Source organism: Cucurbita maxima, unplaced genomic scaffold (genome assembly GCF_002738345.1).
Source record: "Cucurbita maxima cultivar Rimu unplaced genomic scaffold, Cmax_1.0 Cma_Scf00002, whole genome shotgun sequence".
NCBI lineage: Eukaryota > Viridiplantae > Streptophyta > Magnoliopsida > Cucurbitales > Cucurbitaceae > Cucurbita > Cucurbita maxima.
Genome location: NW_019272018.1, coordinates 5,588,940 through 5,605,185, shown reverse-complemented (window position 1 = coordinate 5,605,185; position 16,246 = coordinate 5,588,940). Strand labels below are relative to the sequence as shown.

The following is a 16,246-nucleotide window of genomic DNA, read 5'->3' as shown; positions in this document are numbered from 1 at the left end:
AAAAAAAAAAAAAAAAAAAAAAAAAAAAAAAAAAAAAACAAATCCACATAAAACAGAAACCAAAGTCGTGAATCGACGAAAAGGCACCGATCCATCAGAAAAAGCGCCAAATCTTGGAGAATCGTATCGCAAGAAATCAGATCAGACGGGGCTGAGAAGTTGGGAGAGCTGAGGCTTTGGCTCAGAATTCATGCCGATGATGATGACCAGAGGAATGAAGCCATAGTGGGTGATGACCTTGGCTTTCTTCACGGCCCAAGTGGTCCATTCCTTGAAGGCTTGGGTTGTGGATTTCCCCTCAGATGACTTGGAAGAGCCCTTTGAGCTCTTTCCCTTGCTTTTAAGAGAAACATTCGAAGCCATTGCTACGAGAATTCGATCTTTGGTGAATGCTGATGATACCTTCTTGTTCTTGTTTTGTGCGCGCCTGTACTGCCTTTAAACCCTAATTACACCATACACGTGGACCGGTCTGGCTTGTACGTCATTACCGGCTATAGCCAGTTCAAGCCACATTTAATTAGTCCATTCAACATTAATACAATTATTTGTCAGTCTATATTCATTGCAAATTTATTAGGTAATCGATACTTTTTCAGTCTGAGTTCACCTTTAAAAATTAAAATATGGAAAAATATAGGTTTTTTTTTTTTATTTTTTTATTTACAATAATAGAAGCTTCTAACTTTAGTTCAAATCATAGTATAAGAACACGTGTAATTATAGAATAGATGGTAGAATGAAGAAGAAATTTTTTTTCGTTAGATAAACGATGCGTTCCCACATCAATGTTGGTAATATAATTATAGGTTTTTTTTTTTTTTTTGGTGAAAGATAATATAAAAATTTGATCTTTTTAATAATCATGTTGATAATAAAAAAAATGGTATTATATTTTTAGTTGATGAACCTTATATTAGATTTTTGTTTTCGTTCTTTAATAAAAATTATATTTTAAAATAAAAAAATTATGCATTATATTTGAAAAAACCATTGAGAAAAATTCTCCATAGAAAACCCGATCTATGCTCATTCTCCGCTTCTCAATCTTGTCCAATGAATGTCTCTAGTCAAATCTACTCTTAAAAACGTTTAAAATAACAAGAAATCTAAATTTCTCCCATGGATTGAACGGATAAAATGACTTGTACTAAACAAAATGGAAGTGTATATGATTCAACCTTAATACAATCAAAACCAAACATAACTCGACTAGTGATCTATGACTAACAAAAGTAGGACTAGAATTTGCCATAACATTTCCAATTCAGATTGGAGCCTCCACCTTGACGACATCTCCAATTTTCTGAGGAGAAAGAAGCATATTTAGGGAACCACCAAACAACATCCTCATCTCTAATCACTACTCTGTGAGGCGGTAAGATGTGAGATCCCACATTGATTGGAAAAGGAAGAAACGAGTGTCAACAAGGAAGGACGTTAGACCTCGAAGCATTTAAATTTTTGAGATCCCACATCGGTTGGAAAAGGGGAACGAAACATTTTTTATAAAGATGGGGAAACCTATTTTAAAAACTCCATGGGGAAGTTTGAAAGGGAAAATCCCAAATAGGACATTATCTACCCGTATGGGCTTGGACTTTACACAAGATTTAGCAAAGAAAGGCCAACACCCTATTTCCTAAACAGAAGAAATAACCAACAATTTACCACCAGCCATCTTATGTAAATATATAACCAATTATCACAATGAAACTCTGGCATTCCTGAGCCACATGATAATCCAAGCACCCCGTGTTCAGAAAATCGACGAAGACAAGGAAAAATGCATAACATATTTGGAAGGCATGATCTTCAACAAAAAACACTCAGCGTTCACAAAATGACATGAAATACAGTGTAATTGCATAGCATAAAGCTGAAATATTGTCCCAGAATCCAAATTGGTGGGGTTCAGTGTTCTCACATAGATAAGAAAGGTTTGATTACTCCAAGGAATTATTATTGCAGTCCCAAGTACGGTGCTCAAAAGAACTTCCTGTAAGGTCTGCCGGCATCCTCATCTTGCATATGCTGTCATCATAATGTTAGAGACCAAGTTATGTATTAGAAGAAAGATCGAAAAAGAGTGTGCGGCGACTTGAAAATTACAGACAATCAGCACTTCAATAATGAGAACGAAAACTTACATAAATGAAGAACGCAAAACAAGAACTATATGCACATTTTGAAGGAAAATAAGCGAAGATTGGAAAAACCATAGATGAACACAGTTACAAGACAGGAGTTAAGACCACCAACATTCACAAAACAGTATTGCTGCCAAATATCTCCGAAGCAAAACATGTTATAGAAGCAATTTTTTCCCGCTAAACAGTAAAGCAAATATCATCCTGCGTGATCGTGATCCTCCAAGAACACAAAAAGAACCATATTGTAAGATCCCCAAGAAATCTGACGCACTGTGATTAAAAATAGATGATAACAGTAAAATCTTAATTTTTGTTGTATTTCCTCTACACATCTCAACAAAAAAATATATGAACAACATTGTTTTAGTACATCAAATGTGGGGATGGAGTCAGGATTGAAACCTAGAACAAAGGGAACATGAAATTTCGAACTCTATGAACAAAGGAATGACATCAAAGGAAATAGACAATCGGAAAATCATGAATTCACTTATTGACTTTTAAACAACCAAGCTGAAAGGAAATCCTAAGTCGCAAAATCGGAAGAAATGGAAACCCTAGGAAAGAACAATGATGTAGGTGGGCGTCAACAGATCAAAAAGGTATCAAAAAATAAATTGAACCACATACCAAAGCAAGAAAAAGGAACATAAAAGAGAAAAGAAAGAAACGATCTTACGAATTCCCTGACGATCCCCTTGTAAACGAGGAGGGGGATGGCGATGCCGAAGATACCCACAAGAGCAAAGTTACGGCGAGTCCAACGGAAGTTATGCTCAAGATTTTCTCTAGCAGAACCCCAATCCTCGATAAATCTGTTCTTCTGAGCTTCCATTCCTCCGCCCATTGTTGCTCTGTTCAAATTTCTTCCCTGCTCTCTCTTCCTTCGCTTTGCCAGTCGACAAATTTTCACCACCTCTTCGAACCGAAAACATATATATAGTATGCAGTAACATTAAGTTATTAATTTAATTTATATTATCAAATAAAAAAGTATATAATATGGTTGGCTCAATTTCTTCTTGTTACAGATCAAATAAAGAGGAGACACAATATTAAAACTTCCAAAGTTCTATTAGAAACTTATTTAATATACATTTGTACTTAAAAATCCTTTTGAATTCTTAGTTTTAGAATAAATATTTTTATGTGATTATTTCTTAAAGAAAATTCAAAAAATTTATAGATGCAATTATTTAAATAAAAAAAAAAATGTTGGCTTCACCTCGAAGATTAGAAATTCGAATCTCCTATCCCACGTGCTATCAAATTAATATTTTTTTACCATTTCTTTCCAGTTCAGTATAGAAAATAGAAAAGTTCAAACCTCGAAAACATATGCTTCCACCTAGTTAACTCATCCACACAGATATATATATATATATATATATATATATATATATATATATATATTCATGAAAATATTATGAAAAATTAGTCTATTTTTTAGTAATAGGCTGTAAATTATGTAAATTTAAGTATAATACAGAAGCCCTTTCATTAGCTTGAACACTCGCCACTGATCATAAGCAGTGAAACCTTCTGTAAGAAAAATGGAGATTTTGTTTCAAAAATAGAGTCGGCTTAAGTTTAGAGGGGATGGGAAAGTGGGAATGGCTCACATCAAATGCTTCTGACACTTTCCCTCAAAACTGATTTTGTGCAGTGAACTCCAGACTTTGGCACACCAGATATGAATCAAGCTGATGAAAGCTATTACAAGTCCATTTCTGATTGAATGCTTCGAAGAGATTACGACCAGCCATTACCCGGTGGCTTCTCATACTGTAAAATGATCTGACAAGGTATGGCAAAAAAAAACTTGATAAGAACTCAAGAGAGCACAGAATGAGATTGCAATCTTGTCTTCACTTCATCTAAGCAAGCTTCAAGATCCAAATATTCTTGGGTGTCTGAGAAGTTAACAGCCTGAAAATGAAGCACTGTAAGTTCATATCTATAGGAGTAATAGCCAATTAGCATGAGGTGTGTTTTCATGAGAAATGGCACTATGTCAATTACTTCCTGCATACATAAATGGAAAAGGTGATATATCTTAATAAACTAAATAATCTTGCCTGTTTTACTGTGTTCTTGAGGTGCATCTCGGCTGCATATAGTTCTCGCTGACTATTCGTAGTGGCTGATATATGCATGTAAACCCTGCATAGTTCCAATGACGCTTGTGCAAACTTAATGAACCTATCCTTATCTTTCCAAAGATCAGAACCCTGAAAAGGCCGAGCACGATTAGTTGATTCAAGTGATACTTTCTGAAGATATGTATTTGGAACCACCTCAACATCACAAGGACTCCTAAAGCCAATATGAAAAGTTAGAGATGGTTATATATAAGAAACGTATGCACAAATGAAGCAAGAAAGGAAGTTCATGCGCTTGCTATTACTAAGATTTCTTCTAAATTGTAGATTATCGGGTGACATCTCACACAAAGCAGACGAATTTAGAACAAGCGATGTACCTGAGATACCTCCCAAAGTAAAGAAAACAACCTAACTTGCACATATAGATACTTTGGTTCCTAACGATACATATACATGACAACACAGAACAATGGTCTTTTGACAAAGTGACGAAGATGTTAACTCGATAGCTTTCCACAAACCACAGTGAATGGTACAAAGTGTGTGGTTAATGCACAAAACAATATCACGTTGTAGAAAAAATGAGCAATACGAAAATTATCTCATTCAAGACAACCAAGGAAAAAGATGGTTACAAGAGGGGGTGTAGAAATTCCTTTTGTCCATAAGAAACAATAATTTGGAATCAACGCTTACTCCTCATAATTAGAAAAGATATATGAGATCAATTAATAAATACAGTCGGAAGTTAGTTGACGAGATAAACAGGAGTTGTAAGAATCCATCTGTTTGACATTCGCCATTGTAAACTCCAAGCTTAATCCCATACCTGATATGATCTGACTTGCTTTAGAAGGGCCTCCGAGCACATTGTGTAGTCTCCTTTAATTTTGTGCCACCTTGCATAAATCCCCCATATATCTGCTCCAGTCCCACCTCGAACAATCTTAACAAGAAGAAAGTAGAGACAAATAACAATTACATATCTTAATTGCGTGATCAATCGTAATAACAATAAAATCTCACATCAAAGTTTAACTTGCTTTTTAGTATAATTCATTCCCCTTGATGTTCTTGTTAAAAAGCATTTTAATGATTATCCTTTGCCCACTTGTCACAAACAGGGATTGGGGCAAACACCCACCTTGCATTTATTGCGAGAACCACTCCTCACATCAACTTTCTGAAGGATCTTAGGCATTTTAATGATTATCCTTTGCCAACAGTTCTTTGAACTAGAGTCATTTCCTGTAACTGTCCAGTAGGTTAGTTTTTGTTCTTTCGTCTCTTGTCTCCTATTGTAAATATGGCATTCCTTTCTGCATCGAGTTTGTTCACTCTTTCATGGAGCAACTAAAGCTAGTCATCTCAACAGGAAACTTGGTATAATGTAGTGCGACCGGTTTCAGACTTGATAGAGCGCATGAGGTGGAATACCTTTCTTTATCCTTCTATTTTGAGCTCCAATTCTAAGGTTTTTTCTTATTATCCCCCAAAGAAATATATAGACCAATCCCTAAACTAAACTTTGTGTGAAAGAACTTCAACTATCAACTGTAAAAAAGAAGTAAAGCGCTGATATAAGAACTCAGCTGTCTAACACACTTCAGTTTTTTTCATCATAAGAAATGCAGAGATAAACTCAATCAGCGGTCCTACACCTTTAGTGAAAATTGACATTTCCTCAGCCCCAAACGTCATCTCACCTAATCATAAAAATCATCTCCTTTGTGTGGCAGGTTAAAGTTTCAAAGAAGGTAAAAAATAGTGGGGTATATTTTATATGGGAGAGTCAATTCCATGGATTGTATTTAAACACTCTTCCCTTGTATTGTACCCGTAATGGTACATTACACTCTAGGCGGCTGAAGGATGACCTTGACCATATATGTAGGTTTATCAGTTTGATCAATCCCTTTGGACTCAGTAGATGAAGTCGTTTGGTTTGTGATTGGCCTCGATTAGAGATTGATTCTCAATGGAAGAGGTGCTTCTGGGTTCTTCAACCAAAGTTTTGTGGCATACCAGTCCCTTAACTTCTTTGTTGTTTTATAGAGAATTTGACTTGAGAGGAACAACATGAACTTTAGAGAGGTGAAAAGGTCATGTGAGGAGGTCTGGGAAGTTGTTAGATTTAATCTCTTTGTGAACATCAGTTACCCGGCCTATTTGTAATTATGAACTAGGTTGTCCTGTCATGTTGGATTTGAATCCTTTTTGTAGTTGGGTCTCAGAATCCATTTTTGTTGGGTTTTCAGCTTGATTTCTTACGACAAACACATATTCTCACAAATCAAATATTCCATGGGAAATGAAGCAACAATGAATTGACAATTTTAATTGTGCCAGCCACAATTACACAATCAATTACTTAATGATTCTAATTTTTCCTTACAACTAGATCACCCAGTATCCTAGTCCATCTTTTTTCGTATTCCAATACTTCCACTGACAACATAATGACTAGAATGATAATCAATCAAAATAAATAAATATTGAAGCAAAAGTAACTTGGAACTTCAGAATTAAAAAGGCAAGCTTTTTTTTTTACCTGACGAAAAACCTTTCCTATTAACTCCACCATATGATCAGTTTCCCTACTTTTATCAACCGTCAAGTCTGCTTCACAATGATAATATTCAGAGTGGCTATTTGAAGCTCTCCGTTCTACCTCCTGCATGATTCTCTCCAACAATTCGACATCAACTCTACTATTCTTTGTAATATCTATCACCTTTTGTACTGCTTCCAATGCCTTGAAAGAAAGAAAACAAAGAGCTATGAGTAATTAATGCAAATGCTTCACAATAAATGATCAAATTTTAATAAATATGCAGCGTAAATTATAAATGTGGAAGTACTGGAATATATGGGTTGATGTTTTTCAATTCTAAGAAATAGAAGAAAACACCATCCTACCAAAACATTGAACCGTAAATAAAGCAGCAAACGCAATATGTACCAGAGAAAAGTGAAGGGTCAGGTATAATCAATCATATTTTGAAATCTTGTGGGGGCTTGTTTTTTGTGGGTACTATTCTTTTTACTTTTCCACTTGCAAAAGTATTTTGATTGATCCTAAGTCCAATTTCAGAATAAGTATAGTATCACATTGGAAAGCCACAGAACAATAGGAATCCATCATTTTGGGAAGCTAGACCCAAAGGATATCTTTTTCTTTGTAAGAAACCTAAAAGCCCCAAAGGATATCAAACATATGACATCCAATAATTCAATCTAAAGCCTTCCCCATTATATCCAACCCACCTCGAGAAGCAAGTAGCTTCATATGAATACACCTAAAACAATAGGAACAACGGAGTAGACAAGCATACCTGTCCAATATTGTCCGTGTCCAAAGCAACATGGCTGTAGTTCTCCCATAATTGCCAACTATTTCGTCTGTAATGAAGTTCACATTCGGTCACTTTGAAAAAATCTTAAATAAAGACTGAGAGAGGTATGTGCATTCGGACTTTTATTGATATTAAACATCCAGAAACTTTGCAGAAAAAAATGTTTATGGATAAAAGCAGAGAGACCGAACTTGAACTTCAAGGCTTCTTTAAAAGCAATGAAGGCCTCTTTACTCCTTTTCTTGATCATATGCCTGCATCATGCGTAAAGTGCACAAGCAACTAAATACAAACAAAATTGTGAATGGGACAAAATATAGAAGATGATTGCAGAGTAAGAGTACAGTAGAACAAAAGGTCAGAAAAACGTACAAACAAGCAATATTGTTCCAAGCCTCCCCATTATCAGGATCAAGTTGAACTGCACGAGTAAAACCATCAAGTGCCTTGTCAATATCCCTTGCCTGCATTTTTCCATCAAAAAATAACTTCAAGAATTTTCCAAGACCGTTAAAATCTGAGAAAACAAAATTATGGAAGAACCTAGTTTATATGCTCTGTAATTTGCATGACAAGTTACCTTTAATGCAGCAGCACCAAGTGCAAACCAACCATCTGGATACATAGAATTCAAGGCCATTGCAGACTCCCTACAAAAGAAATATATATTTGATATAAAGAAAATTAAACACAAAACATAGGAGCCATACAATGATTGAGAATATAAGTTTCCAGCTGAGTGGCATAACTGTGACTAATAGAACTTTAGCAGTTGGAATCAGAATATAAATGGGAAAATCCAACCAAAAAAAGATAGTTTTACATGTAGAAGAACTTCTCAAGGAAAAGTACATGATACTCTAAACAAATTCCATCATTCTGTCAATGAAGAATGCAACATAAAGAAAATTAATGGACCAGATGTACTAAAAAAAAACCAATGGTTCACAGTAAGACATACCATAGGATTTTGGAGGTGTCATAGTCCCCTCTGTTGTATGCACTACGAGCAAGAGATCGCTGTAAAGTACAAGAAAATAAGCAATCAAAACATGAAGCATACTTGGGAAGTCATTTATATGATGTAACCAAATCACCTTAGCTCGAGCTGATCTATTATTTGAAACTTCCAGGGCTTTCTCATAGTAAGCATCACTATTTGTAACATCACCCAGTGAGCACCTATGAAAGTGAGTAAGATAGCTAGAATCATTGTTGAGAACCCTAACCCCACTTCGCCAACCCCAAAAGATGATACACAAATAAGTTACAGTAATTGGTAAAGAGAGTATAGGATCTCTAAGAACCAATTGACGACAACAAGCCACAAGGTGAGGATGGACAAAAATTGTTCTTGCTTCGGGAGTGTGATTTAGGGATGTGGTTTAGAAGAGATCTTTAGGAAGAGGTGAACACTTGAGAAGTGGCAAACGAGAAGGACAGGATTTAAGACTTGTACCAAGAAAGAACCCAATTTGTTTACTCTACTCTTGGCCCATCTGTAGTGAGTTACTCAAATGAATCTTTTCTCTCTTCTCTAGCAAGGTTAGTGAGGGAAGGGGGCGATTTAGCCTCCTTTCAAGAAGAGGTCAATGGCGGGATTAAGGTGACCAAAATGGTTCACGTTGAGCAAAAGTAAGTAGCAAGTGCAAGGGTAGATGGAGCTTCAAAGCGGTTGCAAGTTTTGGAAATCATGTTTGAGACCGATGCTAATGAGATGTGCTCAAGTGAAATGAATGGAGTTTTCCCTCGATACAAATGTTTTATCTTCCAATTTGAGGCAAAGCGAGAGGGCAATTCTACCTTCCTATCTTTTCCATTTTTCCCAACCTTGTCCCCTACATTCTTTCATTCAATGGCTTCAAGGATGGATTTGTCTATTCCTTTATGTTTGTACTCCCTTTTTGTAGCTTTCCACAGGGCTTATTGAGCACCTTCTAAACCCTCCAAAGGGTTGTGGGCAAGAGAATGTTGCATTTTTTTAATACCTTCAAGTGTCAGCTTTAGTGAAGGGAGTCCTCCTACAGACAATCAAGAGTCGTTGGGTAATTTGAGCCTCTTCTTTAGCCCCGAGAGTGTTCATTTACATTTCACAAGCATTTACGTAGAGAATTGTTAGATTAGGTCTTGAATAGAGTGGGATTGCAAATTGTGCCCAAGGGGAGGCTCAATCTACCTCGGTGAGTAGGAAAGGGTAGCCTAAAGGCAAAGGGAAAAAGAAGAAACTGGAAAGAGAACTAAAGAAACTTGTGTGTAAATTATGAAGGAAAGAAGGTTTTGCGGGTAGTAAGGGATGCCAATGGATCTCAATGACAATTTTGTCTTGGAATGTTAAGGGGCTTAAAGGTAGTTAAAAAGGAGGTTAGTCAAGGAACGGTTGTTGTGGGAGCACCCAAAAACTGCAATTTTGGCGGAGACTAAATGTGAGAGGTATAGTCATCAATTTATTAGAATTTTTTGGTGAGACCGCCATGTGGAGTGCATAAGGTTGGAGTTTTTTGGTGTGTCAGGGGGGCACTTTGGTTAAGTGGGATGTGTACCATTGAAAATCTCTGATGTAGTTTGAGGCCGCCTTTTTACTATTTTGGTAGCTTTAGAGTTTCCTAGCTTGGGAAATGGTTGAGTTACATCAGTGTATATAGTTCTCCCATGAAAGGAAGGAAAGAATGTCGACGCTTGGTTGGGGATTTCAACATGGTTAGGTATCCTTTGGAGATGTCTAGTGGAGTCATGTTACAAGATCCATGCTTCGATTTAATAGATTCATTGAGGATTGTGATCTCATAGATCCTCCATTGGCAAACGACAAGTTTACTTGGTCTGGCTTGAAGGATGAAAAAGTCAAGTGCAGGATGGAATAGGTTTCTCTTTTCTAAGGCTTGGGACGAGTTATTCCCAAATCCTAAACAGACCTTGGGGTCGAGACTTACTTCCACCAGCTTATTTGGGGTTCAAATCCGTTGACAACATGTGGCCGTCCCACCCTCCTTCAAGATTCCTTATCCTCGTGGTGCGATGTCAAGGTGGATGGAAGGTGGGAGGGATTTGCTTTCTTGGGCAGTTGAGAAGTCTTACAGCTTCCGGAAAGGAATGGAATCTTTCAACTTTAGGGGATCTTAGGAGAAAGAAGTTGACGATTGTGGAAAAGTTAAGGATCCAGTCATCAGAAGAGGGGGTTTTGACCAGGGAAAATAAAGAGGAACGGTTATCTATGAAGGGGGAGTTTGAGACCATTCTTATAAGGGAGGATATGAGCTTGGGACAAAAGGCTAAGGTGAATTGTGTGAAGGAGGGTGACAAAAACACCTTCTTTTTTCGGGCTTGTTTTGTTTGTCTTTCATTTATTCAATGAAGATTCAATTTCTTACCCAAAAAAACAACCCGCAAAAGCTATTCTAACCAAAAAATAAATATAATAAACAACTAGAGAGCGAAGACTAGTGAAATAGAATCAACCAAAAAGCCAAGCTCAGAGAAAGATAAGTAAACTTACCAGAGTTTGGGGTCAGTGGGTGTTTGAGAAAGTCGACTCTTGATAAGATCTACAGCCGCTGCTTTCTTCTCTAATAAACTGTTAGTTTAATGAATTATCATGAGATTGTAACTGGGAAAAGAAGAGTAGACACGAGATAGACTATTGAAAATATAATCACCAGACCGGTAACAGAAGATTAGGTTATCCCACAACTCCAACTCCTCAAAAATTTTGACTGCCTCCCCAATCAAACCGCAGCTCACTAAAAGTTCTCCATATTCTCTGAAATTCAAGTCAAGGACCATGAACTAAAGAAGATGTAACAAGTTTGGCATAAACTGGGTACAGAACTTTTTTAAAACCTCACACTTCTTTGGCAATCATGACAAAGAATGGAGTGTATGGTATGGAGCTTTTAATTTAAAAGCTTCAAACTTCTATGATAATCCTGACAAAGAATGGAGGGTAAAAGTCATACTTCCTCAAAGCAGGAAAAGTAGGAACATAAACCCCGCAACAGAAATACATCCTATGAGCCACTCCTGGATAAGAATCATAAATACCCTGAACCTGGAACAATGAAAATTATTGATGAGAGACACCACGGTAAACATAATGAAGATGATCCATCGGACTTCTGGTGTACAACAGAAAGAACATTTACTTTCCTAGAAGTCCACGCCCACCTCAAGGCCCAGACTTAGGAGATATAAAAGTACAGCAGAAAGTACATTATCAGACTCAAAAATTAAGAGGTAAAAAGACAAATGTAAATAATGCCCAGCCCATATTCCCACTTCACCGTCAGGGAACCAAACTTACTTAGCATAAGATAGAAACAAAAGTTCAAGACAGACCACCAAAAAAGTTGAGGTTTTAGCAACAGGTGATTAAATGATAAGAGAAGGTATCTTCGAGGAGACTGATGAAATTGGAGAAAAGATGCACTTCATACCAATTTTTCCATCATCACTAATGCACGCTCCTTTGTACGACTACGAGTCGATTCCCATCGAACTCGCAAGATGTTGCAGAAAAACCTCACCTGAAAATGATTGAAAATTTACATCAAAATTAAATTAAGTAAATGAAAAGGTCAAGTGCAAAATTAGAATAGATCAATCCATTGAAAAATTCTAGACATTTGAAAGGTCAACATTGAAGAATAACAGAAAACGAATGAAACTTTACAAACTTCATGTGCATAAAAATTGAAAGATTACCAAAGTAAAACCAAACATGAATAATTTAAGGCTAAATATATAATTTAGTCCCTTTAAGAACTAACCTGCCATGGGCTGACCAGAACAACTAATCCTATATTTTCTACCAATAATGTAACACACACAAAAAAAAAAAAAAAAAAGATCCATGTTCAGAAAGGCGTGGCTTCACAATTATTTTTTAACTGACATTTCCATTTCTTGACTTCAGAGGTCGAATTTATCGCTGTGGTATTTTGCATTTCCACGAGAAAAAAAAAAGATCCATGTTCAGAAAGGCGTGGCTTCACAATTATTTTTTAACTGACATTTCCATTAAAAATGGAAGATACAAAAAAAGGAGGGGGAAGTGTATCCAAACCCTGTAATTTAGTAAAAAAGAAGATGCCACAAAAAGCTCTCTAATGTATCAAGATCGAGGTTCACAGACATCTTCCATGACAAATGTAGTTAGGTCATGAAATGAGTTTGCTCTTACCATAAAGAATGATGAATGCTGACTATCGATAGCTTCTATATATGGAGCCATATCCCACCCTGTAGAAAATAAATTTTTCTCTTAATATCACAAAAAGAAGAGTTAAAAAACAAGTACTGTCTTTAAGTCGAGATAGCAAGCAACTAGAATGTGGGAAGTGAAATCGGAGTCACTGATTACATAGTTACGACCCGTCACTCATTTATATGATCCCAATCTAATTCAAACTTGAAATCGCTTCTCTTAGAATTAAGACAATGTGGCTCAAATAAAAAAGTTCATTTTTATAGTTCTTATTTAACATTTTTCAAATAAACAAACAAAGTTATATTTTATATATGTTCTAGTTGTTTGGGAATAACTCCAATTCAAAATCTTTTGAGCTAAAATACTTCTTTTATTCCACTTCAAAAAAAAAAAAAAAAAAAGGAAGTCTTTAATAAATACGTGATAGAAAATAATGATCAAAAAAACATTTTCAGATTATTTAGATGATTGATTGGTAATTAACAAAAGTTTACCGCTTAATCATTAGCATGCTACATTACACTCATACAAGCAGCAAGCAAAACACAGATGATAAAGGAATATTTGAATTACACTGTACAATTATAGCACTTATTAGTTTCAATTCACAATCATGGCTGAAATTAAAAATTCAAAGTTGAACTAGTTAGATCCCTTCCAGCAATACAATAATTATAGGGAATTAAGCAGTCATGTGCAGTATACGGTAGTGAAGTTCAGGCAAAACCTTATCCCTAAAAGCTTCCATCATAATAGTGATAGAGAGAATTCATTATCTATTCAAAAGTTCATGTCGATTTTTTTTTTCCCTCATTCATCGTAATTAAGGCTGTAGTGCACTTGATCCATGGGGGTGCAGTTAAAGTCACAACACTTTACTAATGGATATGGGGGAGTACTTAGATCTAGGACATAAATAAATATCAATAACCAACGTTATCATTAACAACATCAGGTCAAGTGAACTCCCAAGCTTCGCCAATTACATAAGCCCCACAAGTTAGGCTGTTTAAAAGAATGCATATTAAGAAGGCTACAAGGCTACTTGTATTTTCTACTCGTATGTTCTTCTCTTATATATAAATAAATAAAATCTAAAAGAACAGAGGTTTGTTAAAGCTTCTTAGAACATTTTTCATGGGAGACAAACTGTTCCATAAGTCTCTTATTCACTGATATTTCAACCAAGAAAGAAACAGAAAGCACACAAAATCCATATAAAACACACTCACTCTGCATCTCATCTGATCGAGAACTCTTCTCAATTAGAAGGCACTTTGCCAAAATGGTTGCCTGCTGGATTGTCTTGAGGTTAGAAACTGCGGAACCACCACTCTGTATTCCATCTGTTTCAGTTCCAGACACGTTACCATTATTTACCAACTTTGGCGCCATCAAAATGTCAGAGGTCTCAGAAGCTTTGGTTTCGGAAGGCAAATTATCCTTATCCATGGAAGAACAATGTGTCTGGTTCTTAAGGTCACTGTCTAATGAGTCTGTATTTGCAACAAGAACCAATTGTGCCTTTGGCTCCACCTACAATAAAAGATATATCTAACTGACCAAAATTTCAAGAAAGCACTAAATTGCACTTTATAAGCTCTCACCTGATATGAAGTACGAAAACCAAGAACACCCGTAACAGAAAGCTGAAGACCAGATTCCGCTTCAGCTGACTCAAAATGCTGCCTGCCAAATAGCTATCTCAGCAAAAATTAAATTGAGCAAAAGAAAATGGCAGGTTGTGACAAAAACATGAAATTTCAGTTTAGTGGTTAGATTACCCTTAAAAAAAATTAATGATTCATACATGGAACAATAATGCGAGTATGAAAAAAAATCAAGATGAGAATACATGGGAATTAATGCACGTAGTTCACTAAGGCTAGATAGTGCATTAGACATTAATGAATAAAATTAAGACGGTTTCTCAGGATATTTTAATTCTTACCCGCATGAATCAACTCTTCCATAATAATACTCCATTATCCCAGCTTCCAAATGAACCATGGAAACAATTGTTGAAGCCTCTCCTTCTCGTAAATTAGTACCCCAATAGCTCTTTACGTTTTCCAAAATGCCAAAATGAAGTAAGGATTCACCCATAAGAACATGCAAATGTTCAAACAAAGAAGAAGACCGCTCATCTAAAATTCTCTGTTGAAGAAACACAACCCTGGCAAGCCACCAAGAAATGCTTTTCATCCCACATACTGAATTTGCATTTTCCTTAAATAGCACATCTTTTATCCTTGTGAGCAGCATCTTTGCAAACACTATATACTACAAGACACGAAGAAACGCTATCTAAAAACAGCAAGCGAAATACTGCAAGCAGATTATGACTGGAAAGTTTAATATGAAATTAACAAACACACACATACGCATGAACATGAATACGTGCATTGCGCGCGCACGTGCATGCTATGTGTATATTGAATGCACGTCAATCCAATATGACATTTCAGAAGTCATTCGGCCGTACCTGAATATTGGTGAATTTACCAAATAAATCGGAGCCGGTGGTCATGAGCTGATGCCTCGCCCAGTTATCCCACTCCGCAAAATCTTCAGTTTTCGACTCTATGACTGCCATGGGAGATCTAGCCAGTCCCTCTAATGGTCTACAAAATTGCATACATAAAATAAAAGCATCAATTAGGAAACAGAGATAAAGATAATGAATTCCCATCATTCTAAATCTCCATGAAGAATAGCCGAAGCCTCTGCTTAAGAAAACATAACAACTTTAAACGCGGGAAATCGTTATTTTGGCTCACCCAGTCACGTTACACTGAGTAAACGCGAGAAACGATGAAATTGCAATACAAATCACGATCATCAATCTATATAATTTATCCTCCTCATTTTCAGATTCACTGAAAATGAAATTCTCAGCGCGCTCAAGCAACTCAGTGTACACCCGCTCAGCGCACTCGGTCGAGTCAGTGAATGGACACTGTGACTGATTGACAAGTCCAAGAACGAGCCGAGCAGCGTCGGAAGCAAGGGTTTTCCCATAGTCGCCAGCTACAATAGAACTCACGAAGGCGTCAAGAGGTTCGTGGAGATGATTGCGTGAAGTTTGGTTATGAGAAGCTACCGGATAGTCCAACGGAGGAGAAGAAAACGTACAGCGGAGGAGACGAAGCTCGAAAGCTCGGAGAATCTCCGGCGCCGATTCCGACATTTTCGTCAGGGTCTGCAGATGTCCGATGTGGAAGATCGATATGGTTTAAACGGTGGCGCCACCGCGCGTAAGAATGGAAAGGGTTTATGGTTTAGGGCATGACTTGGAATTTACCTGTCAAACCCTAGACACACTTTTTCTTTTATTTTATCGAACGGTAAAAAATTAAAATAACGCTGAAAATACTCCAACACACGTGCGGGAAATGTGTGGATGACAGCTTTCGTATAAGCATTATT

The 16,246-nt window shown here is 36.5% G+C and overlaps 3 protein-coding genes across 3 annotated transcripts; all 3 read right to left on the bottom strand.

Moving 5' to 3' along the window:
* Positions 1-20: 20 nt before the first annotated feature.
* On the bottom strand, positions 21-443 carry LOC111471989 (mitochondrial import receptor subunit TOM7-1-like). The gene has a single exon (XM_023117682.1). It carries the CDS (start codon positions 361-363, stop codon positions 142-144), a length of 222 nt encoding a protein of 73 aa, XP_022973450.1. The 5' UTR covers positions 364-443; the 3' UTR covers positions 21-141.
* Positions 444-1,773: 1,330 nt separating this feature from the next.
* LOC111469278 lies at positions 1,774-3,113 on the bottom strand. The gene is made up of 2 exons (XM_023114501.1): positions 2,833-3,113; positions 1,774-2,034 (listed from the first exon to the last, which is right to left on the bottom strand). The coding sequence occupies exons 1-2, from the start codon at positions 2,998-3,000 to the stop codon at positions 1,987-1,989; spliced, it is 216 nt and encodes a 71-aa protein (XP_022970269.1). The 5' UTR covers positions 3,001-3,113; the 3' UTR covers positions 1,774-1,986.
* Positions 3,114-3,600: 487 nt separating this feature from the next.
* On the bottom strand, positions 3,601-16,007 carry LOC111496433 (tetratricopeptide repeat protein 27 homolog). The gene is made up of 21 exons (XM_023146870.1): positions 15,598-16,007; positions 15,303-15,441; positions 14,769-15,100; positions 14,425-14,506; positions 14,050-14,353; positions 12,791-12,849; positions 12,045-12,134; positions 11,568-11,659; positions 11,273-11,371; positions 11,108-11,185; positions 8,712-8,796; positions 8,576-8,634; positions 8,195-8,264; positions 7,987-8,078; positions 7,806-7,868; positions 7,594-7,660; positions 6,810-7,013; positions 5,088-5,204; positions 4,232-4,384; positions 3,948-4,082; positions 3,601-3,913 (listed from the first exon to the last, which is right to left on the bottom strand). Exons 1-20 carry the CDS (start codon positions 16,005-16,007, stop codon positions 3,987-3,989), a joined length of 2,691 nt encoding a protein of 896 aa, XP_023002638.1. The 3' UTR covers positions 3,601-3,913; positions 3,948-3,986.
* Between the last annotated feature and the right edge of the window lie 239 nt (positions 16,008-16,246).

Excerpts from the sequence above, each read along its gene's own strand:
- LOC111469278 (XM_023114501.1), bottom strand. The coding sequence starts at position 3,000 with ATGGGCGGAGGAATGGAAGCTCAGAAGAACAGATTTATCGAGGATTGG. Across the intron at positions 2,035-2,832 it reads AGGGGATCGTCAGGGAATTC|CATATGCAAGATGAGGATGC; the intron begins GTAAGATCGTTT and ends TTATGATGACAG.
- LOC111471989 (XM_023117682.1), bottom strand. The coding sequence starts at position 363 with ATGGCTTCGAATGTTTCTCTTAAAAGCAAGGGAAAGAGCTCAAAGGGC.
- LOC111496433 (XM_023146870.1), bottom strand. The coding sequence starts at position 16,007 with ATGTCGGAATCGGCGCCGGAGATTCTCCGAGCTTTCGAGCTTCGTCTC. Across the intron at positions 12,135-12,790 it reads AGCATTCATCATTCTTTATG|GTGAGGTTTTTCTGCAACAT; the intron begins GTAAGAGCAAAC and ends AATCATTTTCAG. Across the intron at positions 8,635-8,711 it reads ATAGATCAGCTCGAGCTAAG|CGATCTCTTGCTCGTAGTGC; the intron begins GTGATTTGGTTA and ends TGTACTTTACAG.